Genomic DNA, 26,126 nt, shown 5'->3' on the forward strand with positions numbered 1-26,126 from the left:
TCTTGGGAAAGACCTGTGTTGGGGCTGTCACAGGCCACTTTGTAGTGCTTGCTTGGTAAAAGGGCCCCTTAAAGAAGGATTTAAAGACCCACATGTTTAGTTGTGCATATGGATCATCAGACGAATAATAAAGTTTTATTTTAACAGGGATTGATGGTATGGTTTTATTTTCACAGCCTTATGTAGGTTTATATTAGTTAATATTATGTTTGTTTTTGTGCTCGTTATTATGTATTTTTGTTGATTTAGATTTTATTATGTACGTATTTTATGTTCCTGCTTAGATTGTTGAGATACAGCGGGCTATAAATAAATAATGTTTTATTATTATTTATTAGTTTCCCACAGGCTGGTGTGATAAAATGCACATTTTGTTTGTAGACTACCAGGCTAGATTCTGTACATGGCACCTGAAACATCCACAGGGAAAAAAATTACGCCTAGGCATATTCTCTAAGGTACGCCTAAATTTTATAGAATGTACTTAAATTTGCACGTAGTATATAGAATGCCCTGAGTAGCTCACTATGTGATTAAATTTGGTCCTTTCCATGTAGGCCACATTTTACTTGTTGTAAATCCCGATGCCTAAATTAGGAGCAGATCAGGTGTATTCTATAATTATTTATTTATTTATTTATTTATTGTTCGCTTATATCCCACATTTTCCCACTCATGCAGGCACAATGTGGCTTACAAAACGTTAATAAGATTACAAAATAGGAAACTTAGAAAAGTATACAGGAAGTAAGCAGGGGGAAAAGCATCTAACAGGGCAAACTAGCAGGGTAGGGGTCAGGGAGGGTGCATCAGTCAGCGGTATAAAGTGAGGAGTAGGTCTTGGCAAAGAAGTGGGTCTTCAACAACTTCTTGAAGAGGGCGTGGTCCGCTTGAGTTTTGAGGTGTTGCGGGAGAGCATTCCAGTACTTAGGGCTCCAATAGCGGAAGGACGAGGCGAAGATCTTCTTGTACTTGACACCCTTACAGTTTGGGAAGTGCAGATGGAGGTAGGAACGAGCGGCAGGATTGGCATTCCTGGGCGGAAGATTGATCAAGGGGTGCATATATTCCGGGGCAAGCCCATAGATGATTTTATGGGTCAAGGAGCAGAGCTTAAAGGGAATGTGCTCCTGTACAGGCAGCCAGTGTAATTTGAAGCGCAAGGGTTCGGCATGTGCAAAGCGTCGCTCTCCTAGGATGAGTCTCGCGGCAGTGTTCTGAACTGTTTGGAACTTTTTCAACAATGAGGCCTGGCAGCCCGCTTAAATTCCGCTGCAGTAGTCCAAGTGGGAGAGGAGAAGCTAGTGAACAAGTGTGCGGAACAAATCTCTAGTAAGGAAGTATCTTATGCGCCGAAGCCTCCACATGGCATGAAACATTTTTTTGGAGACCAACTGCACATGAGTGTCCAGCTGGAGGTGTGTGTCAAGTTGCACTCCTAAAAGCCGCAGGCTGGTGGCAATCGGAAGGGCAGAGCCCATTACTGGGAGCACTGTGTCAAGTATTGGGGTGTGGATGAATGAGAGGATGAGACACTGTGTTTTGTCCTTGTTTAATTTGAAACGGAAGACCTGGGCCCAATGTTCTATGGTGGAGAAGCAGGCATCAATGAGGTGAACAATTTCCGACACGGTGGTGCGAAAGGGGATGTAGACTGTAATATCATCGGCATAGATGAAAGGGTTGAGGTCCAGTTTTGCGAGAGCGGCAGCTAAAGGCATCAACATAATATTGAATAAGGCAGGCGAAAGTGGAGAGCCCTGCGGAACCCCACAGGAGGCTTTCCACGGGTCAGAAGTAGCCGAGTTCACTGAGACCTGGTAAGTTCTTGTTGTTAAAAAGCCCGCAAACCAGTGTAAGACAGGACCTCCAATGCCAAAAGAATCCAGCAGATGAAGTAAGATTTCATGGTCCACCATATCGAAGGCACTAGACATGTCAAATTGAAGCAGTAAAACCTTCCGTCCGATGGATAGCTCTCGTTTAAAGTTAGATAAGAGGGTGACCAGGACAGTCTCGGTGCTATATTGAGCTCGGAAACCAGACTGAGAGTGGTATAGGATTTCGAAAGCAGTCAGGTTATCAATAGAAATCAAACAAAATAAAACATGGAAAAATAAATAAGATGATACCTTTTTTACTGGACATAACTTAATACATTTCTTGATTAGCTTTCGAAAGTTGCCCTTCTTCGTCAGATCGGAAATAAGCAAATGTGGTAGCAGGTAGTATAAATAAGAGAAACATCAAAGCATTACTTTGACAGTCTGACAGAGTGGGAGGGTGGGGGTATGCATGGGGACATCAAAGCATTTCATTGATATTCTAACAGAATGGGTGTTGGTAGGTGAGAGGAGGGTAAGAGTGGACTAACATGGCTACCACATCTCTCTACTTAAGATGAAAGCAGTCAGGAATTCGTTGAGCTGGGCGTTGACCATACTCTCCATTAACTTGGTAACTAGGGGTATCGAAGCCACTGGGCGATAGTTAGAGATGACATCTGGTTTAATCTTTAGGTTCTTCCGAATGGGGGTGAGAAGGATATTACCATGGCCTGGCGGGAAAGATCCAGTACTTAACATGAAGTTGAGGTAACTAGTCAGATCTTCAACAAAACACTTTGGTGCAACTTTCAGGAGATGAGTCTGACAAACATCCAGTCTGCAGGGTTTGTTGGAGAACTTAAGTAAAGCAGTGGATACCTTGTCAAGTGATAGGCGGCTGAAGTTGGTCCAAATGCGATTTACTGCATTTATATCCCACATTTTCCCACCCACGGGCAGGCCCAATGTGGCTTACAGTAATTTACAAAAGCATACATCAAATCTTCAACAAACAGTCAATGGCATTGTAGGGAAAGGTACAAGTGAGTAATAGCAGAGGTGGGAAAATATGGATAGAAAATAGAATTCAATAGGTAGCGGTGTGGGGTGGGTCAAGAGCGTAAGCCTTTCCGAATAAGTAGGTCTTAAGGTATCTTTTGAAAGTCGGATGATCAGGGATAATTTTCACAAATTTAGGTAGACCATTCCACAGTTGTGCGCTAATATAGGAAAAGGTGGAAGAGTAAGTGGTTTTATCCTTGAGGCCACCGTAGATTGGGTAATGCAGATTTAGGTACAAATGAGCTGATCTGTGAGAGTTTCGAGGTGGTAAGCTGACAAGGGCGTCCATATACGCAGGGGTTTCACCATAGAGAATTTTATGCACCAAAGCACAAATTTTAAATGTTATTCGGTCCTTTACAGGGAGCAGTTTCTCACGCAGTGGCCTTGAGCTTTCAAACCTCGATTTACCATAAATGAGTCTAGCAGCTGTGTTCTGGGCAGTTTGTAATTTTTTCAGGAGCATGTCTTTGCACGCTGCATATATCCCATTACAGTAATCAAGGCGGTTAAGGACTAAAGACTGAGTTAAACCTCGAAGTACTTCCCTAGGGAAATAAGGTTTTATGTGTTTTAGCTTCCAAAGAGAGAAGAACATTTGTCTGGTGGTAGAGTTCGTTTGCTGCTCCAGAGTTAAGTGTCTGTCAACAAGTACACCTAATATTTTTAGAGACTCAGAGATCGGTAAGAGAAGCTCAGGTGTGATTAATGTGGAGGTCGTGAACTTGTTATAGGGAGTGGAGAGGACAAGGCAATGTGTTTTCTCAGCATTAAATTTGAATTTAAAAGTGTTGGCCCAATCTAGCATTGTGCGTAACCCAAGCTATATTTCATTGGCTATCTCGCTCAAGTCTGTTTTAAAAGGAATAGAGATAGTGATGTCATCTGCATAAATAAACGGGTTGACACCTAATTTGGAACTGGCTGTGGCCAGAGGAACCAACATTATGTTGAAGAGCATTGGGGAAAGCGGTGAGCCCTGAGGCACACCACAGTCTGCATTCCAGCGAGGCGACAGGCTTGAGTTAGAGCTAACTTGGTATGATCTTGTGGTTAAAAAACCTGTCAGCCATGCTAGTACATTTCCACTGGCACCAAAGTAGTCAAGGAGCTGAAGCAGGATGTCATGGCTCACCATGTCAAAAGCACTAGACATTTCAAATTGTAAGAGCAGAATTCTCTTTCCAACAGCTATTTCCTTTTTAAAGTTAGTCAGGAGGGTGACAAGCACGGTTTCGGTACTATGGAGTGGACAGAATCCTGACTGCGACTCATGCAATATATTAAACTTGTCCAAGAACTCCTTAAGCTGTTTGTATACCATGCTCTCCATCAATTTCACGAAGAGCGGAATAGATGCAATCGGCCGATAGTTGGCAAGATCTTGGCTGTTTTTCTTGACATCTTTGGGAATCGGGGTAAGTAGGATGTTTCCAAAAGTTTCAGGGAACATGCAAATACCAAGCATGAAGTTGAAATGCTGAGTCAATTCAGCTATGAAGCAACGAGGAGCACATTTGAACAAATAGTTTGGACAAACATCCAATTTGCAAAATTTACTGGAAAGTCTGCGAATCTCCTGTAGGACAGAATCCACAGTAAGAGGTGCGAAGAGTGAGAACGATCGGTCAGCTGGGTGCTCGCCTGAACTCGGATCAAGGTCACTAAGAAAATCACTTACAACAAACTGCTCTGCGATAGGGAATTCTTTAATTTTATGAGTTTTTCTTTGAAAAACTTGGCCAAAGTTGCAGCAGGTGGAATACCTTTATTGACATATGTGAGCACTGTAGTATCCGTGAGTTTGTTAACTAAAGAGTAGAGTTGTTTCAAATATTTGTACTCTGGGCCTATTTTAGATTTATCATAGAGTTTCTTGGATTGTCTGATAGCATAATTATACTTTCTCTGAGAGGCCTTCCATGTATTTAGATGTTGAGTGTCCTGGCGCTTTCTCCAGGCCCTTTTGAGTCATCTGCAAGTGGTTTTAAGTTGTCTGAGATTATCATTGAATCATGGTGCAGCAGATATTAGAAGCGCCTATGCCCCACCCATGGCCACACTCAGCTTTCAACTATGTGACTTAGAATTTAGGTGCACCACGTTATAGAATACACTTACAGGCTTATTTTTGAAAGAGAAGGGCGCCCATATTTTGACACAAATTGGGAAATGGGCGTCCTTCTCTCAGGGTCGCCCAAATTGGCATAATCAAAAAACGATTTTGGACGTCCCCAACTGCTTCCCATCACAGGAATGACCAAAGTTCCCGGGGGCATGTTGGAGGCGGGACTAGGGTGTGCCTAACAGATGGGTGTCCTCGAGTGATAATGGAAAAAAGAAGGCCGTCCCTGACAAGCACTTGGCCGACTTTACTTGGTCCACTTTTTTCTTACGACTAAGTCTCAAAAAGGTGCCCGAACTGACCAGATGACCACCGGAGGGAATCGGGGATGACCTCCCCTGACTCCCCCAGCGGTGTCTAACCCCTTCCCACCCTGAAAAAAACAACTTTAAAAACTTTTTTTGCCAACCTCAAATATCATACTCAGATCCATCGCAGCAGTATGCAGGCCCCTGGGGGGGAGGTATGCGAGGTATGTGTGTGTCAGCATAGGCATAGCGAAGGCATGTACGTCCTTCTTTCAAACATTTTGGACATCCTGAACTGCCCCCCCCCCCCCACAGGGATGGCCAAATTTCAAGGGCGTGGAGTAGAGGGGAGGAGTGGCCTAGTGGTTAGAGCACTGGTCTTGCAATCTAGAGGTGGCTGGTTCAAATCCTACTGCTGCTACTTGTGATCCAAAATCCAAATAAATAAAAGGGGTGTTGGTGGCATGGACATCCTTCTCACAGAAACATCCACATTTTGGACAGCAGGGACGGAGGCACAGCAAAGGACGTCCTTCACCCATGCTTTATTAAAAAAAAAAGAAGTCCCTGACGAGCACTTGGACGTCTTCACCTGGACTTGTATTTTTCTAAGGTTGTAGACAGCTATTATACACACAGCTTGTCTGCATATATAAAGCCGTCTTTGGCATGTGCAGAGCAGCCACACATAACGCTTGGCTGCTCTGCTCTGGCTTCCCCTCCTTAGGAAGGAAATCGTGTGCAAATGAGCTAACAGTGAGCAGCTCATTTGCATGCGATTTCCTTCATGTATGCCCGTTCCTTTCTGAATCGCTAAGGGATCGGTAAGGGAAGGGCTTTTTCCGTTCAGTTAGTGCATCAGTTAGTCCACTGCAGTGCCCCCTAGGGTGCCCAATTGGTGTCCTGGCATGTCAGGGGGACTAGTGCACTACGAATGCTGGCTCCTCCCTTGACCAAAGTGCTTGCATTTGATCGTTTCTGAGATGGGCGTCCTTAGTTTCCATTATCGCTGAAAATCAGAAACGACCAAGTCTAAGGACGACCATCTCTAGGGACGACCTAAATGTCAAGATTTGTTTCAATAATACAGATTTCCCCGCCCCTTTTCCGGGAGTCCTGCGAGGACGTCCTCAGGAAAGCTTGGGCGCCCCTTTCGATTATGCCACTCTTAGCGAGTTGTGCACATAAATCTGAATTAATGCCAATTAGTGCTGATAATTGCTTGTTAATATCCAATTAACGGCACTAATTATTAGTTAACCAATGAAGTTATATGCATTGTTATAGAATACGCTTCAGTTTCCATGTGGATTTTCAGGTGCCATATATAGAATCCTGGTGGAAATGCATAAAACATTCAGGCCCCTATTTACTAAGCTCTGTTAGTTGGTTAACATGAGAATTACCGTCTGCTGACAATCAATGCAAGGTCATTTCCCTCTTAATTACCTAACATGGAAGTAGATGGGGAATGTGTTAAATTTTAGCAGATAATGTAGTGCAGTTAATGCCACCCCAAGAGATGTAGTTAACTGCATCATGGTATCTACCAATCAGTTAATGCTTGGTAAAGAACTTTGTTCTGCATTAACTAACTAGCAAAGTGTTGGGAATGCTCCTAACAGTTAACGTGGGGGTGGTGTAGTTACCACACATTAATTATGGCAATTAAAACCGAGTATAAAACATTATCACATTTTAGTAAACAGAGCCCAGAGAAACAGGTATAAACAAACAACCCCTTTTAGGTGTTTTTTGCATTTCTCCATATCATATATATATATATATATAATGAGCTGCTGTGGTGCAAAACCATGCAAAGCAGCTTCATTAGTTATGAACTTTTTGAAAACTAGTACAAGAAAATGTCTTCATTTGCCAGTTTTGGCAAAAGATATTTCAGGTGGTGGAATTTTCTTTTTTGGCTATCCCGGGAGCAAACTTGTTTGTGAGGGTTTGATACATAGCTCATCTGCCTGATAACAAACATTTTTGTGAAGGAGGCCATAACTCATGGGTAATCCCAAAGGTTAGTACATCGGTCTTCTAGTGTATGAATACAACACAATCTTTGTTACAGGTGATGCCCTACCATGTGTGATTTACCAAGGATCAATCTATGACTGTATCTGTTTGGAATTGTATTTTAGGGCCCTGTTTACTAAGGCACGTACGCTAGCCCTTTTAGCGCGCGCACAAAATTAGCACGTGCTAACTGTGTAGGCGCCCATAGGAATATTGTGAGCGCTTACACAGTTAGCTCTCGCTAATGGTTAGCGCATGCTAAAAGCACTAACGCGTCTCTAGCACTGCTTAATAAACGGGGCCCTTAGTGTGTTATCAATATATTTGTAATTCCTGGTTTCCTAGTATAGAATAAATACTTTTATTATGACCATAGCCGCCAAGAGGGGGGGCAGGGGGGACAAAATGGACCAGACCTCCAAGGGGGGCCCGGCGCCGCCGCAGTCCCACCCGCCCTCCGTCGTCGACCGTCTGCCCCCTGCATTGAAATCGCAGGCAGTAGAATGCCTCCCTTCAGCCCTCCTTCCCTCCCTGTGTCCCGCCCTCGTTTGATGTAACTTCCGCGAGGGTGGGACACAAGGAGGGAAGGAGGGCCGAAGGGAGGCGTTCTGCTGCCTGCAGCGCTGCTTTCACGAAGGTGAGACTGCGATTTCAATGCAGTGTGCGCGGCCCGGTGGTGGACGGAGGGGGGAGCGGCAGTGGCGACCTTGGGGGGGGTGGAGGGGGAGCGGCGGTGGCGACCTCGGGGGTGGAGGGGGGAGCAGTGGCTGCGGTGATCTCGGGAGGGGGGCAGCAGCGGTGGCAACCTTGGGGGGGGGGGGGCAGGGCAGTGAGGGCAGCAGGAGCGGGTCCCGGGCCTGGCCCAGTCTCTCGGCGGCCCTGATTATAACCACTGTTTCATTCATTTTGAAGATGTATTAGGGTTCAAAGAAAGTATAAATGTATCCCAAACCCAGTAATGCTTATTAAATATTTTGAGTAATTTTCATATTCACAGTAGATTTCTAAGTCATGAGGTCTGTCAACATGTCTGATGTCCAGCATAACCAAACTGTATAAATTAACGTTAAATTAGAACCATCTGATGCAAATCTTTTGAATAATCTTTTCTTGTATTTTCTTATTATTGTATTTGAAATGGACTGATTTGATTTGACTTGGAATGCACTATAATAGTGATCACATGTGAGTGAACAAATACTGTCAGACTAAAATGAAGAGAGCAAAATTTTAAAAATGCGGATAGACAAGATGTTATAGAATAATGTCAAAAGGCTCAATGGAGAGTTTTCTTAATTTATGAGACCTTGCAGTGCTTCAGAAAGCATAAAGGGCAGACTTCCAGTGTGTTTCCTGTCCTAATAATTAGAGGACTGGAGTGATCTGGTTTGTTTTTCTCTTTACTAATGAACCGATATATCATGCTGAGATATTTCATCTTGGAGAAACACTTTTACTGCCATTCATAGAAACAGCTTTTCAAAGCGATTTGCATTTATTGGCTGTTTGAAAATTGCCCTTCTCTCGTTGTGGTTAAAAGTTTTCGGAAGGGTCATAAGACACATCAAAGAAGCAGGAAGGTGAGAAAACAAGGCAATTATGGTGACCATTGGCTAGTGCTTCTGTCAGCATGTCAGTGAGCACGACAAGGTGGACATTGGAAAATTCAAGGCAGAAATAAGTAATTAGTCTGTTGTGAATGTTAGACTAAAATTTTATGTTTTCAAAGCGTTCTTAAAGTTGGTAAATGAAGATTCAGCATGGATGTAAAGAGGCAGACTGTTCCACAAGGAAGGGGCAACTACAATAAAACAGCCTCTACGAGTCTCATCAGAGAGAACCTGTAGATGTGATGGGACAGTGCATGGAGTGGAGGGAACAGAAAGGTTTATAGGGTATTAGAAGACTAAAAAGAAAAGGGGGGGGGGTTCATGAAGAGATGGACCAATGTGAGGATCTTAAATGGGAGGTGATAGATGATTGGGAGCCAGTGTTCTGTAACAAAAAGAGGAGTTACTCTTATCAAATGTTCTTGCACGGTAGAGAAATCTTATGGAAGTATTTTGGAGAAGCTGAGGCAGCCAAATTTGTGTGTTAGGTTAATACTGATAAAGGGAATTCTAGTAATCAAGACGCAGAACAACTGAGTGGACCAGGAGTCGGAGGACTGACTGCCCGCAGCTGTTTAATAATAGAAAATGATTTTTTTTTTTACCACTGTAGAAATCTGGATGTAAAAAGTAAGGCGATGGTCAAGGATCATACCAAGGACTTTAGTGGAGTCTTTAAAGAGAAGAGGGCGCCCTTGAATGGGGGGATTGGTGGGAGGGGGTGGGGGGTGGATATAATGGGTAAAGATGTGTAATAGGAAAAGAGGATACCGATCTTAGCATGGCTCAGTTTTAAGCTGTGTAATGCTTCTAAAATGGCCTCCTTTGAGGCTGAAGTAATAAGCTGCACTACCCTTTAGCATGGCCATTTAATTGGCCATTTGATCCTGATTTTCTGACACTAATCTTATTCCTAGTTTAGTAAGATTTAATAGCACAGAAAAATCAGAACTATAACTGCTATGCTAAAGGGTACAGTAGTGTGTAAAATTATAAATTTCTCCTGATGTAAATTTTCAGGGTAAGCAATTTCAATTTTTTGATCCAAAGCTGTTGGAAGAATTTTTTGTGGCTAAAGAGGAAGTAAATGTCATTGTATAGTGCTATATGCACGCTATAGGGTCAGGCTGGGGTGTGTCTTTTGGGTAAATGAGATGCCGATTGATGTTTTCTTTTTCTTATAATTTTTTTTTCTTATTTTTTTTGGATCTATTTGTGGGTGAAGGCTTTTTCCTTGCTTTGTAATTTCTTTATTTCTTGTTTATCTCGGAGTGTTGAGATATATTATTGTAAACTTTAATAAATATAAAATTTTAAAACATGTTTGTGTATTTTTTTTTTTTTTACTTACCTTGTGGCCGCAGCAATTTAAGACATTTCGGGGGGAGGGGGGGGGAGGGAGAGAGTTGGGGTGTAGTTTGATGCATATAAATTTGTGAGAATTTTATGTGTACCAAATTGTGGGTGGAACCCTGTGTGGATATTTTTGGTAAGATACTACCCAATATTCAGTGCCATTTAATCAGTCAGAAACAGCCAGGGACCAGTTAAATAGCATTTTTGCGGCTAACCACAAATATTCACGGGAGATAACTGGCAGTATCGCACGACTTATCCAGTTAGGCGCTGATATTCAGCACCAGACTTGATAAGATTAGTGGTTAAATTGGTCCGCATAAATTACAGTCTTATCTTCAACTGCTATAACTTAACCGGTCAGCTGCTGAATATTGGTTTAACCGTTTAATGGGTCCTTTTACAAAGCTGTGGGGAAAAGGGCCCTGCGCTAGTGGCAGGGGCTATTTTTCCCCATGTGCCAGGGCCCTTATTGCTGCAGCAGGTAAAAAGCCCCCAGACAAACATGGCCATGCGATGAGATGGCGATAAGGGCTCCCGCAGTAACCCGGCGGTAACTGGACAATGCACGGCAATGCCCGATTAATGCCAGGTTACCACCAGTCAAGCCATTTCCAGGTATTTTCTTTTTCCCCCAGAAATGATGCATTCTTGGAGCAGAGCTACCGCTGGTGGCCATGTTGGGCCAGTTCGGTAAGTTTGCGTTGGGCTTACCGACACTTTGTAAAAGACCCCTTAAGTGTTTGATGGCCAAATCCCCCCCCCCCCCCAGATATTTAATGCTCGTTGCCAGAAATGGCCCAGCATTGAATATCCGAGTTTAACGCCGGTGGCAGGCAGTCAAAACGCTGCCTGCCGCCTGCTGAATATCGGGGTCCCTAATTTTTAAAGAAAATATTGAGTATTTTGCCTTTGAAAATTGGCATCATTTATGCATGTGTCAGCTGCAAAAGTTAAGACAGGCTATTAGAAAACTACTTTCTACGGGCCCTGTGTACTAAGCCGCGCTAAAGGCATGCTAGCGTTTTTAGCACATGCTAAAAATGCTAGCACACCTTAGTAAACAGGGCCCCAAGTGCCTTTTCTTCTTTGAATTGTCCCCATGTCTGCTTTTTTCAGATGTTTTCATGGTAAGGGAAAAACAGAATTACTTTTCTTTAACAGTAAAAATCTTGTAGCATTTTGACTTATTCAAACTGGTATGCCCTGATATTCTTTACATTTAATTTAGATACATTTATGAACAACAATGTTTCTTTTCATCTAGGACACAAAAATAGCGTCACTTGAGCGCAATATACGGGACCTAGAGGATGAAATACAGATGATAAAGACAAACGGTATTCTAAGTACAGAAGATCGGGAAGAAGAGATCAAGCAAATGGAGGTTTACAAAAGCCACTCAAAGTTCATGAAAAATAAGGTATAGTATAAAAACATTTTTGAGGAAGTCTGAAAAATTTCATAGTTAGTAGAGTTTTGCACTTATGCGCGTGGCTCATATATCACCTCTACTAGAGGTGTGACCAGCAGAAGAAAGGAGGTGTTGATGCCCCTGTATAAGTCGTTGGTGAGGCCCCACCTGGAGTATTGTGTTCAGTTTTGGAGGCCGTATCTTGCTAAGGATGTAAAAAGAATTGAAGTGGTGCAAAGAAAAGCTACAGAAAAGGTATGGGATATGCGTTACAAGACGTATGAAGAGAGACTTGCTGACCTGAACATGTATACCCTGGAGGAAAGGAGAAACAGGGGTGATATGATACAGACGTTCAAATATTTGAAAGGTATTAATCCGCAAACGATTCTGTAGATGGGAAGGCGGTAGAACTAGAGGACATGAAATGAGATTGAAGGGGGGCAGACTCAAGAAAAATGTCAGGAAGTATTTTTTCACGGAGTGGTGGATACTTGGAATGCCCTCCTGCTGGAGGTGGTGGTGATGAAAATGGTAACGGAATTCAAAAATGTGTGGGATAAACATAAAGGAATCCTGTTCAGAAGGAATGGATCCTCAGAAGCTTAGCGGAGATTGGGTGGCAGAGCCGGTGGGGGAGGTGGGGCTAGGTGGGGCTTCTACGGACTGTGCCCTGAAAATGGCAGATACAAATCAAGGTAAGGTATACACATAAAGTAGCACATATGAGTTTATCTTGTTGGGCAGACTGGATGGACCGTACAGGTCTTTATCTGAAGTCATTTACTATGTTACTAAGTTACTCTTTGGGGTTCTACATGGAATGTTGCTACTTATTGAGATTCCAGAATCTTGTAACTCTTTAAGATTCCAGAATCTTCAGAACTTTTAGTACAAGAACTGTGCTGACAGACTTCTACGGTCTGTGCCCTGAGAAAGGCAAGGACAAATCAAACTCGGGTGCACATATAAAGTATCACATACCATGTAAAATGAGTTTATCTTGTTGGGCAGACTGGATGGACCGTACAGGTCTTTCTCTGCCGTCACCTACTATGTTACTAGGAAAGTTTTAATCAAGCCCCTAACACTTTTCGTGGCTGCTGTAGCATGGAAGTATCTGTAACATCTGTTCTTCAATGAATAATTATTTAGGGGCCCTTGTACAAAGCAGCAGTAAGCCCAATGCAAGCTTATCGCATGCTAATCTGGTACTACTGCCGGCCCAATGCAGGAACTGGTGGTAATTCCAGCCCCAGCCAGTGCCATTTCCCATGCTAGGCAAAATAAGAAGGTAATTTTTAGCACAGCGCTAACCCATCGGAAATTGGGCAGTGCCACTCACTACCCAGTTACTGCCGGGTTAGTGCGGGTGCCCTTAATGCCACCTCCATGGGTGGTGGTAAATGCTCCTCTCCCACATGGCAACGTTGTAAGAGCACTCTTACCACATGGCCATGGCTATTTTCATCCTTTTTTTTACCTGCTCAGGTAAAAAGGGCTGCAGCGCGTGGCAAAAATGGCCCCTGCTGCTAGTGTAGGGCCCTTTTTTTTACTACAGCTTAGTAAAAGGACCTCTTAATGGGGCCCTCTTACAGAGTGGCGGTAAGCCCAACACGGGCTTACCGCTCGCTCTTTTGGGACTACCTCCGGCCCAACTCTCCCCGAGCGCATGCCATTTCTGGTGGAAAAAGACACCCCCCAGAAGAGGCTTGCACAGTGATAACCCGGCGGTAATCGGACATCACTGACCGCTGACCGGTTACCACCGGGTTAGCGAGGGAGCCCTTATCGCCACCTCAGTGGGTGGTGGTAAGGGCTCCCCACAGATTGGTAGTAGGACCCCAGTGTGAATTAGAGGCAGATTTTAGAAAGGATGTATACATTGGATGTCTTTTAGAACAGGTTCTGGCGATGTGGACCCTGTTTTCAAATACATCGCGGAGTGGATGAGGTGGAAGAATCCATTTTTTAACCATAATTGTCTAAAATAACAACAAGATCAACTTAGGAACATAAACATGTATGTGCTAACACATACATGCGTATGTTGGCATTTCAGAACATAAATGTCGGTGATGGAGCTGACATTGAGGGGTTAAAATTGCTCTGCATCTGAGGGTCCCTTTCTTCACTTACACATATTTATTAGCAAGTTATTAATTTGCTTAACAATCAGACAAATAGTGTTTGTATTTAGCTCTTTCTTGGGACCTAGAAGCAGTCTAGTGGTGATTTTCAGTTTGGCTATCTGAATGTAGGATGATAATTTTCTCTGAATTGCATCAGTTCGCTTTTGGGGGAGAAGGTCCCCTATGGACATTAAAACTGTGCTGTTAAAAAATAACTCAATCAGGTTCGGGTTATTTTCCCTAGGGTAACTTGTTTTTGACTCAGTTATTCTTCCAGTTTGTTCAGAATCAGGGCTACGATCTTGGTACCATGAAGTTTCATTTGCAACTACGCAGGGTTCACCCTCACCCCTAATATTAAGGAACTTCTTTCCCCTCCCATTGTTTCTAGTCTGGTCATCACAGCAGTTATTTGAGGCTGGGAGCCAATGCCCCAGGTTTGCTCTTGGAACCCTTTACCATGGGTTATAAACCTGGCTACCAGGTGTCACCTTTGTTGAGAACGACTCCATTCCCCTCCAGGAGCTGGGAATATTTTGTTTGAAATATCTCTAGCTGCAGCCATTTGGGGTATGGAACACCATCTGGAAATACTGCTTGTAGCACTGTGTAAAACTCAAACTGTGTGTAAATGATGTTTACCAGCTGTGCCAGGCAAGAGGCTTCTGTGATATATATATGTTCCAGGAAAAGTAGAAAGAAAGATTTCATACAGTCAGGAAAAAGTGACATCAAACTGCTTAGTTAAGTTATGCACAGCTGATTATTTATTTATTAGGATTTATTTACTGCCTTTTTGAAGGAATTCACTCAAGGCGGTGTACAGTAAGAATAGATCAAACATGAGCAGGAGGAAATTAGAGCAGTAAAATATTCGAACAACAATACAAAGTATGGCATGGTATACTACTTGCAATGACAACACAATATGTACTAGAACATTATAATTGGTAGTGAAGGGTAAGGCAAAGTTGTAACATATAGATGATTAAGAAAGTAGGAAGAACTAGAAAGTAAGGTGATTGATTTGAAGAAAGTTGCACGTGAGGTCAGAGAGATGGTTAAATATTATCTCAGCTAGGGTAGGAGTGGATAAACATGTCCCGCTGCAAGATGTGCAGCCTGAGTCAATCCTTGTGTGTGTGAGTGAGACTAACAAGTTAGTTATTTCTTCCATTAAAGGCATGGCTGAAGAGCTCACTGCTCTTGTATAGGTTTATTACAGGCTTCTTCATGGTAGTTTAGAGAAGTGAACTGTGGATATCCACAACTAGTAGACCTTTTACTAAGGTGCGCGCAGGTCCATTTTTCAGCTTACCTGACAAAAAAGGCCTTTTTTTGGCCGAAAATGGACGTGCAGCAAAATGAAAATTGGCGCACTTACATTTTGGGCCTGAGACCTTACAGTCACCCTTTCACTTAGCGGTAAGGTCTTGCACGTTAACCGTGTGGTAATCGTCATTGCATGTAGAATGCCGATTAGCAACTGGTTAGCACCCCTGAGAGAGAGAGAGATATGAAAAGGGGGTGCAGCCATGGTAGGAGTGGCGTGTCAATCACACTTATGCACGTTGATATAGAATTCGAGGGAATACGTATACATTTAGGCACGATCGGGTTTTCAGTGATGTGTAAATGGCTATGCCTAGAAGTATGTGCATCCCCCCGGCCTATACGCAATTCTATAAACTGCGTCTTACTGTAGATGTGGTTTATAGAATAGCTGCTACTTGTGTTATTCCAATGCATCTACATTTTGGACGCCATATACAAAGGGCCCGATTATATGGTGCCTAAAATTAACGTGTGTTAGGCAATTATGCCTAAGCGCATTCTAAAATATCACGTGTAAATCTACGCATGGTATTTAGAATATGTTTAGGCATAGTTCATGTGACTAAATCTATCTGCATCCATTTATGCCAGTGAAAAGCTGGTGTAAATCCCTGTGTGTAAATTTACTCGCAGTGGCCCATATTTTATAACAATGTCTGTAGATTTTGGAATGCCCACAAAATGCCCATTTCTATATTCTAAGCATGCCCCTTTTTGCCTGTGCACGTTAGAATTTAGGCGCAGTATATTACAGAATACATTTAGCAATGTAGATAAGTACATAAGTAATGCCATACTGGGAAAAGACCAAAGGTCCATCGAGCCCAGCATCCTGTCCCCAACAGCGGCCAATCCAGGTCAAGAGCACCTGGCAAGCTACCCAAACGTACAAACATTTTATACATGTTATTCCCAAAATTGTGGATTTTTCCCAAGTCCATTTAGTAGTGGTCTATGGACTTGTCCTTTAGAAAACCGTCCAACCCCTTTTTAAAACTCTGCCAAGCTAACCGCCTTCACTACGTTCTCCGGCAACGAATTCCAGAGTTTAATTACGCATTGGGTGAAGAAACATTTTCTGCTATTTGTTTTAAATTTACTACACTGTAGTTTCATCGCATGCCCCCTAGTCCTAGTATTTTTGGATTAAGCGTGAACAGATGCTTCACATCCACCTGTTTCACTCCACTCGTTATTTTATATACCTCTATCATGTCTCCCCTCAGCCGTCTCTTCTCCAAGCTGAAAAGCCCTAGCCTCCTTAGTCTTTCCTCAATGGGAAGTCGTCCCATCCCGCTATCATTTTTGTCGCCCTTCACTGCACCTTTTCCAGTTCTACTATATCTTTCTTGAGATGCGGCGACCAGAATTGAACACAATGCACGCGTAAATTCTAATTTTTGCCAGTTAGTGCTCATTATTGCTTAAGAGCTGTTAACAATGCTTAACAGCTTGTTAAAACAATTAATCTACAGGTGTAGTTATAGAATACGCCTAGGTTTATGCATGGAGTGGAGTGGAGGAGTGGCCTAGTGGTTAGGGTGGTGGACTTTGGTCCTGAGGAACTGAGTTTAATTCCCGGCACAGGCAGCTCCTTGTGACTCTGGGCAAGTCACTTAACCCTCCATTGCCTGCTGCATTGAGCCTGCCATGATTGGGAAAGCATGGGGTACAAATGTAACAAAAAAAAACTGTGTGTAACTTCTAGATGCACTGTATAGAATCTGGGGGAAAGTGCTGTCTGGCTATCCAAGCCCCATTTGCTACCTGCTGCAGCTAAAAACCAGAGGCACGTGTGACTGCATTGTCTCTTGTTGCTGCCTGCTGTTCAGAACAGAGCCCAGGTTCTCATCTGGACCTGAGCATCAAGCAGTGGTAACTTTTCTGTGGCAAACCTGATTAAGTCTGAAAGCACATCTGTGGCCCACTGGTTGGGAAACACTGTTCCATGCGGAAAATATAACGTGACCATTGAGGAGTAGAATGCCTGTGTCGGCTAGCAGTGAATCTGCTCTGGCACGTTCTTTTAAGAGCACAAGTAAAAGTTTAGCGGCTTAACTGTGTTTTAGTCTGTTTTTTTTTTTTAAGCATTTCCTTCTATTCCTATGGGCTTTCTGCATTAACTGGAATGCTCCCAAACTGCTGACTGCCCAGGGTTTAAAAAAAAACAAAACCTGTATCCCCTCTTCTTCTTTCCATCTGGCCCAGGCATTGGAATAAAAGCCTTCTAATTGAGTAAAGGGATTATAATTCCCTCTGGAACCCAGCAGAAATGCAGTCAAGTGATCTGCTCTTCAGCAATGTCTACAACTCCCTCCATGCCAAGGGTTGTAAACTCTTCCTTAATGGTGTCTCTGAGACTTATTTTAACAGTGTATCCATGTCTATTCGATTACACATGAGGATGTTTGAAAATGAGATCTTGGGTTGCTACAATGTTATTATCAGATTCTCTCCCACATTCTCTCATGACAAGAGAACAATCCTTGTTCTGAAAATCATTCTGGTGTAAATACTAGAATTTGTGCACCACATGTGCTGGATAAGCACAGCAGAGACTGAGTTAATTATTATGACTTTTTATAAGTTGAAAATTTATATTAAGGAATAAGGCATAAGTGCAACTAAACACAGAATAGGTTACAGAGAAATTGTTATTGGTCCCTAGCACTTAATAATAACGTCCATTGCTTAAGCCAGATTTCAAAATCTATCCAACAGAGCCCATGATTTACGAAAAAAAACCTCCCAATTTTTCCTCTTCACAGCTGCTGTGTCTTCGTACTTGTGAGTCATTCAAACCTGACCCACCAAGCATGCATGGAGAGACTAATATTGTCTTTCCAAGTTGACAGCATTGAATGATGGCTAAAGCCATAGGTGTATGAAAGAGTTTTGCATGTTTCTGTGGTTGCAATTGAGAGAGCGCCACTGACCTTGTAAGTAAGATCTGTTTGAATTTCAAAAATATTGGATGTTCTGTCTCCTATCTGTATCCAGACCAATGTTGAATTAGGGAAACGGAATAACATATAAATAAGATGCGTTACAGGTCCAGCATTTATTTGACTATCTTTCCAGGGAAGTTTGGTGACTTTTAATGGGGTCTATAGTGTGCAGTGGGCAACATAATAAAAGGATTGATCAATTTCTGCTGATAGAAAGGGTCTACAGATATTATTATGGTCTTCTAAGAAAACCAATTTTGTGGGATAAAGGGCCCTTTTACTAAGCAGCGGGTTTGCCGCATGGCAATCCGGAAGTACCGCTGACCTAACGCGGGTGCAGGCGGTAGGTTCCACCCCCAGTACGTGCCATTTCTGGCTCTAGTGGAAATACTTGAAAAATATTTCTGCAGGGGGTTATACGGTGCACCTTAGTCACAAACACAAGGATTTAACACCAGCAGCTCTTTCTGCAACACGGCTTTCTTACATGTTTTATGACTCCATGTTCAATTTTTTTTAAGTGAGTTACACATCAAATTCCTGCTACTCTGTCTTTTCTGTCTGTATGTTTCACCTCTTCTTACACCCTATACTATTTGCGTTGTGTTGATGCTGGAAGTAGATAAGCCAGCTTATTTTGGAAAGAGAAAGACGCCCATATTTCGACCCAAATCGGGAGATGGGCGTCTTTCTCCTGTGTGCGACCAAATCGGTATAATCGAAAGCCGATTTTGGTCGTCTTCAACTGCACTCCGTCGCAAGAACGAACAAAGTTGATGGGGGTGTGTTGGAGGCGCGGCAAAGGCGGGACTGGGGCGTGGTTATCGGCCGAGGAGAGATGGGCGTCTTTAGCTGATAATCGAAACAAGAAGGGTGTTTTGGACGAGAATTTGGTCCGCTTTATTTGGACCCTTTTTTTTCAGGTCCAAGTCCCAAAAAAGTGCCCCAACTGACCAGATGACCACCGGAGGGAATCGTGGATCACCTCCCCTGACTCCCCCAGTGGTCACTAACCCCCTCCCACCAAAAAAACCCCACTTTAAAAACTTTTTTTCCAGCCTCAAATGCCGTACCCACCTCCATGACAGCAGAATGTGTTCTATCCTGTGACAGCCTTTCCCTGGTTCTGATGTGGCTCTTGGGTGAGTGTGACACCTTTTCTGTTATGCGCACTGCAGAGTCACATCAGCAATGCGTTGTGGTGGGTGTAGGGTATTGGGCTCCGTGATTCCAGTAGCTTGTGTTAAATGCTCATGATGTTGGTAGTTGGTAGGCTCTACTCCCATGGTGCCTTTCCCCCTGCTTACTGGATCAGAGCGTGCCCTGTTTTCTTTCCGGTAGTCCATGAGGTAGTGGCCATTTTTGTAAGACACTTTTAGATCCCTTTCATGTGTTAGCCACGTTACAGCACTTAGTTCTTACCTTGAATGTTGCTGAAAGAGGGCATTGTACACCATTCTGCCAGCTGGGACCTACTGCTAATCTCAGTACCAGCGAGACTCGTTGCCAGTGGGGCACAACCTCTGATCTGCAGTTAACTGTGAGTAAACGTGCTTATTCAAATAAAGGATGTTTTCAGCGAGATTAGTCTTCAGGTGTGAACTGCTGTGCCAAGGTTATACAGCAGCAACAAGTCCTGTCCTTGGAGCACTTTTAGTGGGTACTGCAGTGCACTTCAGATAGGCAGACCCAGGCCCATCCCCCCCCCACCTGTAACACTTCTGCTGGTAAATGGGAGGCCTCCAAAACCCACTGTACCCACATGTAGGTGCCCCATTCACCCCCAAGAGCTATGGTAGTGTTGTACACATTTGTGGGTAGTGGGTTTTGGGGGAGGGGGCTTGGGGGTTCAGCACCCGTGGTAAGGGAGCTATGCATGTGGGAGCATTTTCTGAAGTCCACCACACTGACCTGTAGTGTGTCCAGTTGGTGTCCTGGCATGTCAGGGGGGCGAGTGTACTACGAATCCTGGCCCCTCCCATGGCCAAATGGCTTGGATTAGGACGTTTCTGAGCTGGGCGTTTTTATTTTCCATTATCGCTAAAAAAAAACAAATGCCCAGCTCACAAATGACTAAATCCATGGCATTTTGGTCCGTACAAACCGTATTTTCGAAACGAAAGATGGACGCCCATTTTTTTCAAAAATACAGTCTGTCCTACCCCTTCACGTGCCCGTTCTCGGACATAGACGCCCATGGAGATGGGCGTTCGCGTTCGATTATGCCCCTCAATGTGTTACAGTGTATACTTTTGAAATGTTTTTGTTTGTTTTTTACTGCCATGATTGCACATTGCCTATGCTCAGGAAAGGAGAAACAGGGGTGATATGATACAGACGTTCAAATATTTGAAAGGTGTTAACTCACAAACAAACCTTTTCCAGAGAGGGCACGAATTGAAGCTGAAAGGGGGCAGACTCAGAAATAATGTCAGGAAGTATTTTTTCAGCGAGAGGGTGATAGATGCCTGGAGTGCCCTGCCGCGGGAGGTGGTGGAGATGAAAACGGTAACGGAATTTAAAAATGTGTGGGACATACACAAAGGAATCCTGTTTAGAAACATTGGATCCAAAGAAGAGTAGTAGAGATTTTTTTTCCCATTTTGCTCACACTTTTTTCAGTAGTAGCTCAAGGTGAGTTGCATTCAGGTACAGTGGATATTTCTCTGTCCCAGGAGGGCTCACAATCTTGGTTTGTACCTGAGGTAATGGAGGATTAAGTGACTTGCCCAAGATCACAAGGAGCAGCAGCGGGATTTCATCTAACCACTAGGCCACACCTCCACTCTGTTGGAGATTATTTATTTATTTTATTGCATTTGTATCCCACATTTTCCCACCTATTTGCAGGCTCAATGTGGCTTACAGAGTTTTGTTATGACATTGTCATTCCAGGATATCAGATACAATTAGTAGTGTAGAAAGATTGAGTAAGGGAAGAAAGAAGGAAAGTGTTAGGCGGGTAAGTATAGAAGGTGGACTTTCATAACTGGGGTGGGTTGGTGAGGTAGTTTAGTAAGGCTATGGGTTTTCTTTGTAGGCCTTGTTGAAGAGATATGTCTTCAGAGATTTGCGAAAGTTAGATATTTCGTCAATAGTTTTCAGGGCTGTAGGTAGTGCATTCCACAACTGCGTGCTCATGTAAGAGAAGGTAGTGGCATGTATCAGCTTGTATTGTAGTCCTTTACAGCTGGGGAAGTGTAGATTGAGAAATTTGTGGGATGATCTTATGGCGTTTCTGGGAGGCAGGTCCATGAGGTTTAGCATGTAGGTTGGGGCGTCTGCGTGAATGATTTTGTGTACAATCGTGCAATCTTGCATGTGATGCGTTCCTTAAGTGGAAGCCAGTGAAGTTTCTCTCTTAGGGGTTTTGCACTTTCATATTTAGTTTTTCCAAATATGAGTCTGGCGGCGGTAATCTGGGCTGTTTGGAGTTTTTTGATAGTCTGTTCTTTGCAGCCAGCGTAGAATGCGTTGCAGTAGTCCAGATGACTTATTACCATTGACTGTACCAGTGTACGGAAGATGTATCTCGGGAAGAAAGGTTTTACTCTTTTTTGAGTTTCCACATGGAGTGGAACATCTTTTTCGTCATATTCTTCACATGGGCATCGAGTGTGAGGTTTCGATCAATGGTAACTTCAAGAATTTTCAGATTTTGTGAGACGGGAAGAGAACAGTATGGTGTGGTTATGGTGGAGAAGTTGTTTGTGTTATGTTGTGAGGTGAGTACAAGACATTGTGTTTTTTCTGCGTTAAGTTTTAGCTGGAATGCATCTGCCCAGGAGTGCATGATTTGGAGGCTTTGGTTGATCTCGTTGGTGATTTCATTTAGATCATGTTTGATTAGGTAGGAAAGCCAGTGCTAGGATGACTTGTACGGTCTGTGCCCTGATGGAGGCAGAATTTGATTTGGATGGAACTTTTCAGGGGCTTTGACAACAATTTCAGAAATTTTAGAATAAGGCCAGTGCCGGGCAGACTTCTATGGTCTATATCCTAAAAATAGCAAGGATAAATCAAGAACAGATATACATACCATATGTAATGAGTTTATCTTTTGGGCAGACTGGATGGACCGTACTGGTCTTTACTATGTTATTTTTGTTATACATGGACTTAGGTGAATTTCTTCAAAACGGTGATAAATTCCTAATAAATAAAATAGTACCGATGGTATGAAAACACCTATAAAAACGGATTTTTTGTCCCCTCAAACCCCCTAATTAACTGAAAAATAAACACCTAAATTTCCTGTTCAAAAACACCTAAGAATAGAAGCTGTATATATAAGAAATAAAATGTAGAATCTCTTTCAACATCTTAATTGTACTTCCTTAAGAACACATGAATGAATCTATACCATTGTTCCATCAATATCTTCTAAAATCCCTATGCAATGTCTTTCAACAAAGCTGTCCTTTCATTTATAATTGAGCTTTGCACCACAAGATACCAATTCTACCATTCCTAATGGAACCTTTTAAGGTAGAAAAATATTTATATTACTGTCAGCAAGTGGAGCTTCTTAGACTCCATCTGTCCAGCGTGGAGATTGCCGATAACAAGTTCTGGAATATACAAGTTCTAACTGATGGCACCCAGTATGTGAACAATATGTCTTTCATGGTTAACTACTTTGATCAAGTGGAGCAATAAAGATATCTTTGTGAGGATCCTGACTTTAGTGATTTAAAATAAATACATATATAATTCTACTTTTAATCCCTCCCTAGTTTTTATGCCTCATTCAAATATAAATTATTAATTTGTTTTCCAATGTATGGTTATTGTAACCCGTCAATCATTTTGGTGTGATTTTCGTTTTTTCTTTCTGACTGTGCCAAAGAAACTGCTTGTCCATTGTTTTTATAACATTCATTTTGAATTATTCTGTTCCCCCCGTTGAAAGTTGATTTCCAAAATTTTGGGGCACTTTTACCAAGCTGCGCTAAACAATTAGCCTGCAGTATCAGTAGCGTGGGGCTTTCCCAAGCGCTGAGGCTGTTTTTATCACAGCTGTAAAATGGCCGTGTTTCCTAATTTCTCTATTAATGGCCATGCGCTAATCTTCCCATTAGCGCATGGCCATTAGCGCAGGAGCTCTCGGTTAGCATGTGGTGATGCAGCTGTGCTAACCAATTAGCGTTGGGTATGCCTGCTTTCTGCCCACAGTGCTTAAAAATAGCGGGGTCCTTTTACTAAGCCGTGGTAAAAAGTGGCCTGCGGTAGTGCAAGCGTGTCTTTTGGGCGCATGCTGGGCCATTTTGTACCACATCTAGGAAAAAGGGCCTTCTTTTAAGGGGCTGGAAAATGGTTCTGCACAAAAATTGAAACCAGCGCATGTCCCTTTTCAGCCTGAGACCTTACCATCACCCCCTGACCTAATGTTAAGGTCTCATGCGCTACCCACGCAATAAGCATGCAGCACGCACCCACTGCTGTTTACCCCTGGATAAGTGGCCCGCAGTAGAAAATAAGAAAATTAGTTTCTACCACAGGATTTGGCGCATGCCAAATTAAGAATTACTGCCCAGCTCACGCACTAGCTGGACAGCAGTGCCGATTTGGTGCATTCTGTACGCGCATAGGCCCTCCCACGCCTTTGTAAAAGAGCCTCAGCATGCGCTGAATACAAAACTACTGTGGGATGCCTGAGCGCTCCCCCCCCCCCCCCCACAGTAGTGGACTTTAACTCGCAGTAAGCACTCTTTAGTGCTTACCGCAGCTTAGTAAAAGGGCCCCTTTGTTTTCAGGTGGGCATTTTCTGAAGTTAATACCATCTGTGGATTATTCAGTCCTGAGTCTTTAAAAGCAAGCCTCAGGAAAAAAAAATGATATAAGTCTCTTTTTCTTACAAAGGAAAACTTTGTGCAGTTGATAGAGTGGTCTTAGATTTTGCCACTCATTTAGCAAACTTTTCTGTGAAGCTCACATTTTTGTAATTTTAGATGGATTTAATAAGTGTGAAATGGCAATCCCCTCTCCTCGTATGCATAAAAATAGCATTTTTGAAATATTGCCACACAGTATGATCTGTTTATATTTACATCCCTAATTTCACACATTAGACTTAGGAGAAAAAGAGTTGAAAATCCATTAAAAAGTTGAAAATGCATAAAAACTCAAATGGTTAATGTGCATGTATTGTGCTTTTCATAAATAAATCCAAAACAAACTCTCCAAAATAGCCGAAAAATAGTTTGAGTATCAAATAAATGAAAATTTTTCATTTTGGGAGGGTAGCCTAATGGTTAACGTAATCTGAGAACTGGAGGAACCAGGTTTGATTCTTACTGTGGCTCCTTATGTTTATCCTTTCATTGCCCCAGGTACCAAGTTCAGGGGCCCTTTTACTAAAATGTGCTAAAATTTGCAGGTAATGCTTGATCTCTTGCAGTAGGACCACGAAACTACCTCTAGGGGTCACTGCTGCATGCAAGGGTCAGGATCGACTATGGATCTCACCTGCCCTGACCACAGTAGACAATAGGGATTACTAAAGGTAGAACCTGTGGAGTCTATGGGATAGTGGGGAGTGCTTTTGTGGATAGGGGAGGGGTCTTTGAGGTGGAGGGGCATAGCAAGAGGAGGGCTCTTGGGCTAAGGGGGCAGCTCCTTATTTAGAGTGCGGCCTACTTTTAAAAGCTCCTGGGAACATTGGGCTGTGGGTTTGCAGCTCATTGCTCCCAGTACACAAAAATAGCACTAGCAGTTTTTCCAGGAATAATGTGGTTTGTGGTGTTCATTTATTAATAATGAGGTGTTTTGTATACATTTGCATGCTTTGCATCTCGTTACTGTGCATCCCATGGGAACTTATTTTAACAAGAATTATGGTAATATAACACACCTTAATGGCCTTTAACGTGCACTAAAGGGCAAATATTGTATGTTAGAGCTGTAATGCACATTAACTACCCCCCTTAGTTGTTCTGATGAGTATCTGCGTTTCTTCAGATGGCTATAGGGGTAGCTACCTCAACACTTTGAAAAGCTTGGTATTCTGAGTTATTCTATTATTCAGGGCATATGAATACAAACACCCTCTCTCACCTTTGTTTATATATATATTTCAATTATGTAGAAAAGGTTAAACCTGATCGGTTGGTGCTGATTTTTCTTTGTACTTTCTGTTTTTATGATTTCCAGTGTAATCTGTTGCCAAACAACCAATACTGTTGGAAACAGCTGAACCCTTGACACAGGCATATGTTGAATCATGGCTATACCAGGTTTTGTTAATTGTGTATTTAATAAAGTGTTTTTTTTTGCCATTAACTTTAATATATATGATTGTTTTTATATTGCTGTTTAGTATGTTTGTTGGATGGGCCCCTCAAGTAATCAAGACACAATAGGAAAATCATAATGTTTGCAGTCCACTACACTATCAATTAGGCTACTTCTCAGACCTACATGCTGTTCTGTTCAGAATGCCCATAATACCCAAAGCTGTCACAGAGCCTGGTATTCCTTTCCAGTTTCATTTTCAAGGGAGAGAGAGAGAGGGGGACAGCAACCACTGGGGGATTAGGGAGGTGCCATGCCTTAATCCCTCCAGTGGCCAGATGTTCAATCAAAGCACCATTAAAAATAGATCAGGATCGAGGCTGGAGTGGGCTTCGATGGCAACTCCAGTATTTGGGAAATAAGACCGGTGCCAGGCAGTCTTCTAAGTCAGAGCCCCAAAGTTGGCAGGGAGAGACGGCGATAAAGTATACCAGCATTTAATCATGACGAAGTGGTGGAGGAGTGGCCTAGTGGTTAGGGTGGTGGACTTTGGTCCTGAGGAACTGAGTTCAATTCCTGCTTCAGGCACAGGCAGCTCCTTGTGACTCTGGGCAAGTCACTTAACCCTCCATTGTCCCATGTAAGCCGTATTGAGCCTGCCATGAGTGGGAAAGCACGGGGTACAAATGTAACAAAAATAAAAAAAACCTTTGCAGAGTGCCAGATTGATCTGTGGTCACCTTGATGAACAGACTAGATGGACCATGCAGGTCTTTATCTGCCAACATTTACTATGTTAACATGTAGCTTGT

The 26,126-nt window shown here is 42.9% G+C and overlaps 1 protein-coding gene across 1 annotated transcript in view; it reads left to right on the forward strand.

The window, feature by feature from the left end:
- Positions 1–26,126, forward strand: part of ERC2 (ELKS/RAB6-interacting/CAST family member 2) — a 692,745-nt gene that overhangs the window by 141,476 nt on the left and 525,143 nt on the right. The window contains 1 exon segment of the mRNA XM_030206769.1: positions 11,520–11,675. Within this exon segment, the coding sequence (XP_030062629.1) occupies positions 11,520–11,675 (156 nt within the window).

Source organism: Microcaecilia unicolor, chromosome 6 (genome assembly GCF_901765095.1).
Source record: "Microcaecilia unicolor chromosome 6, aMicUni1.1, whole genome shotgun sequence".
Lineage (NCBI taxonomy): Eukaryota > Metazoa > Chordata > Amphibia > Gymnophiona > Siphonopidae > Microcaecilia > Microcaecilia unicolor.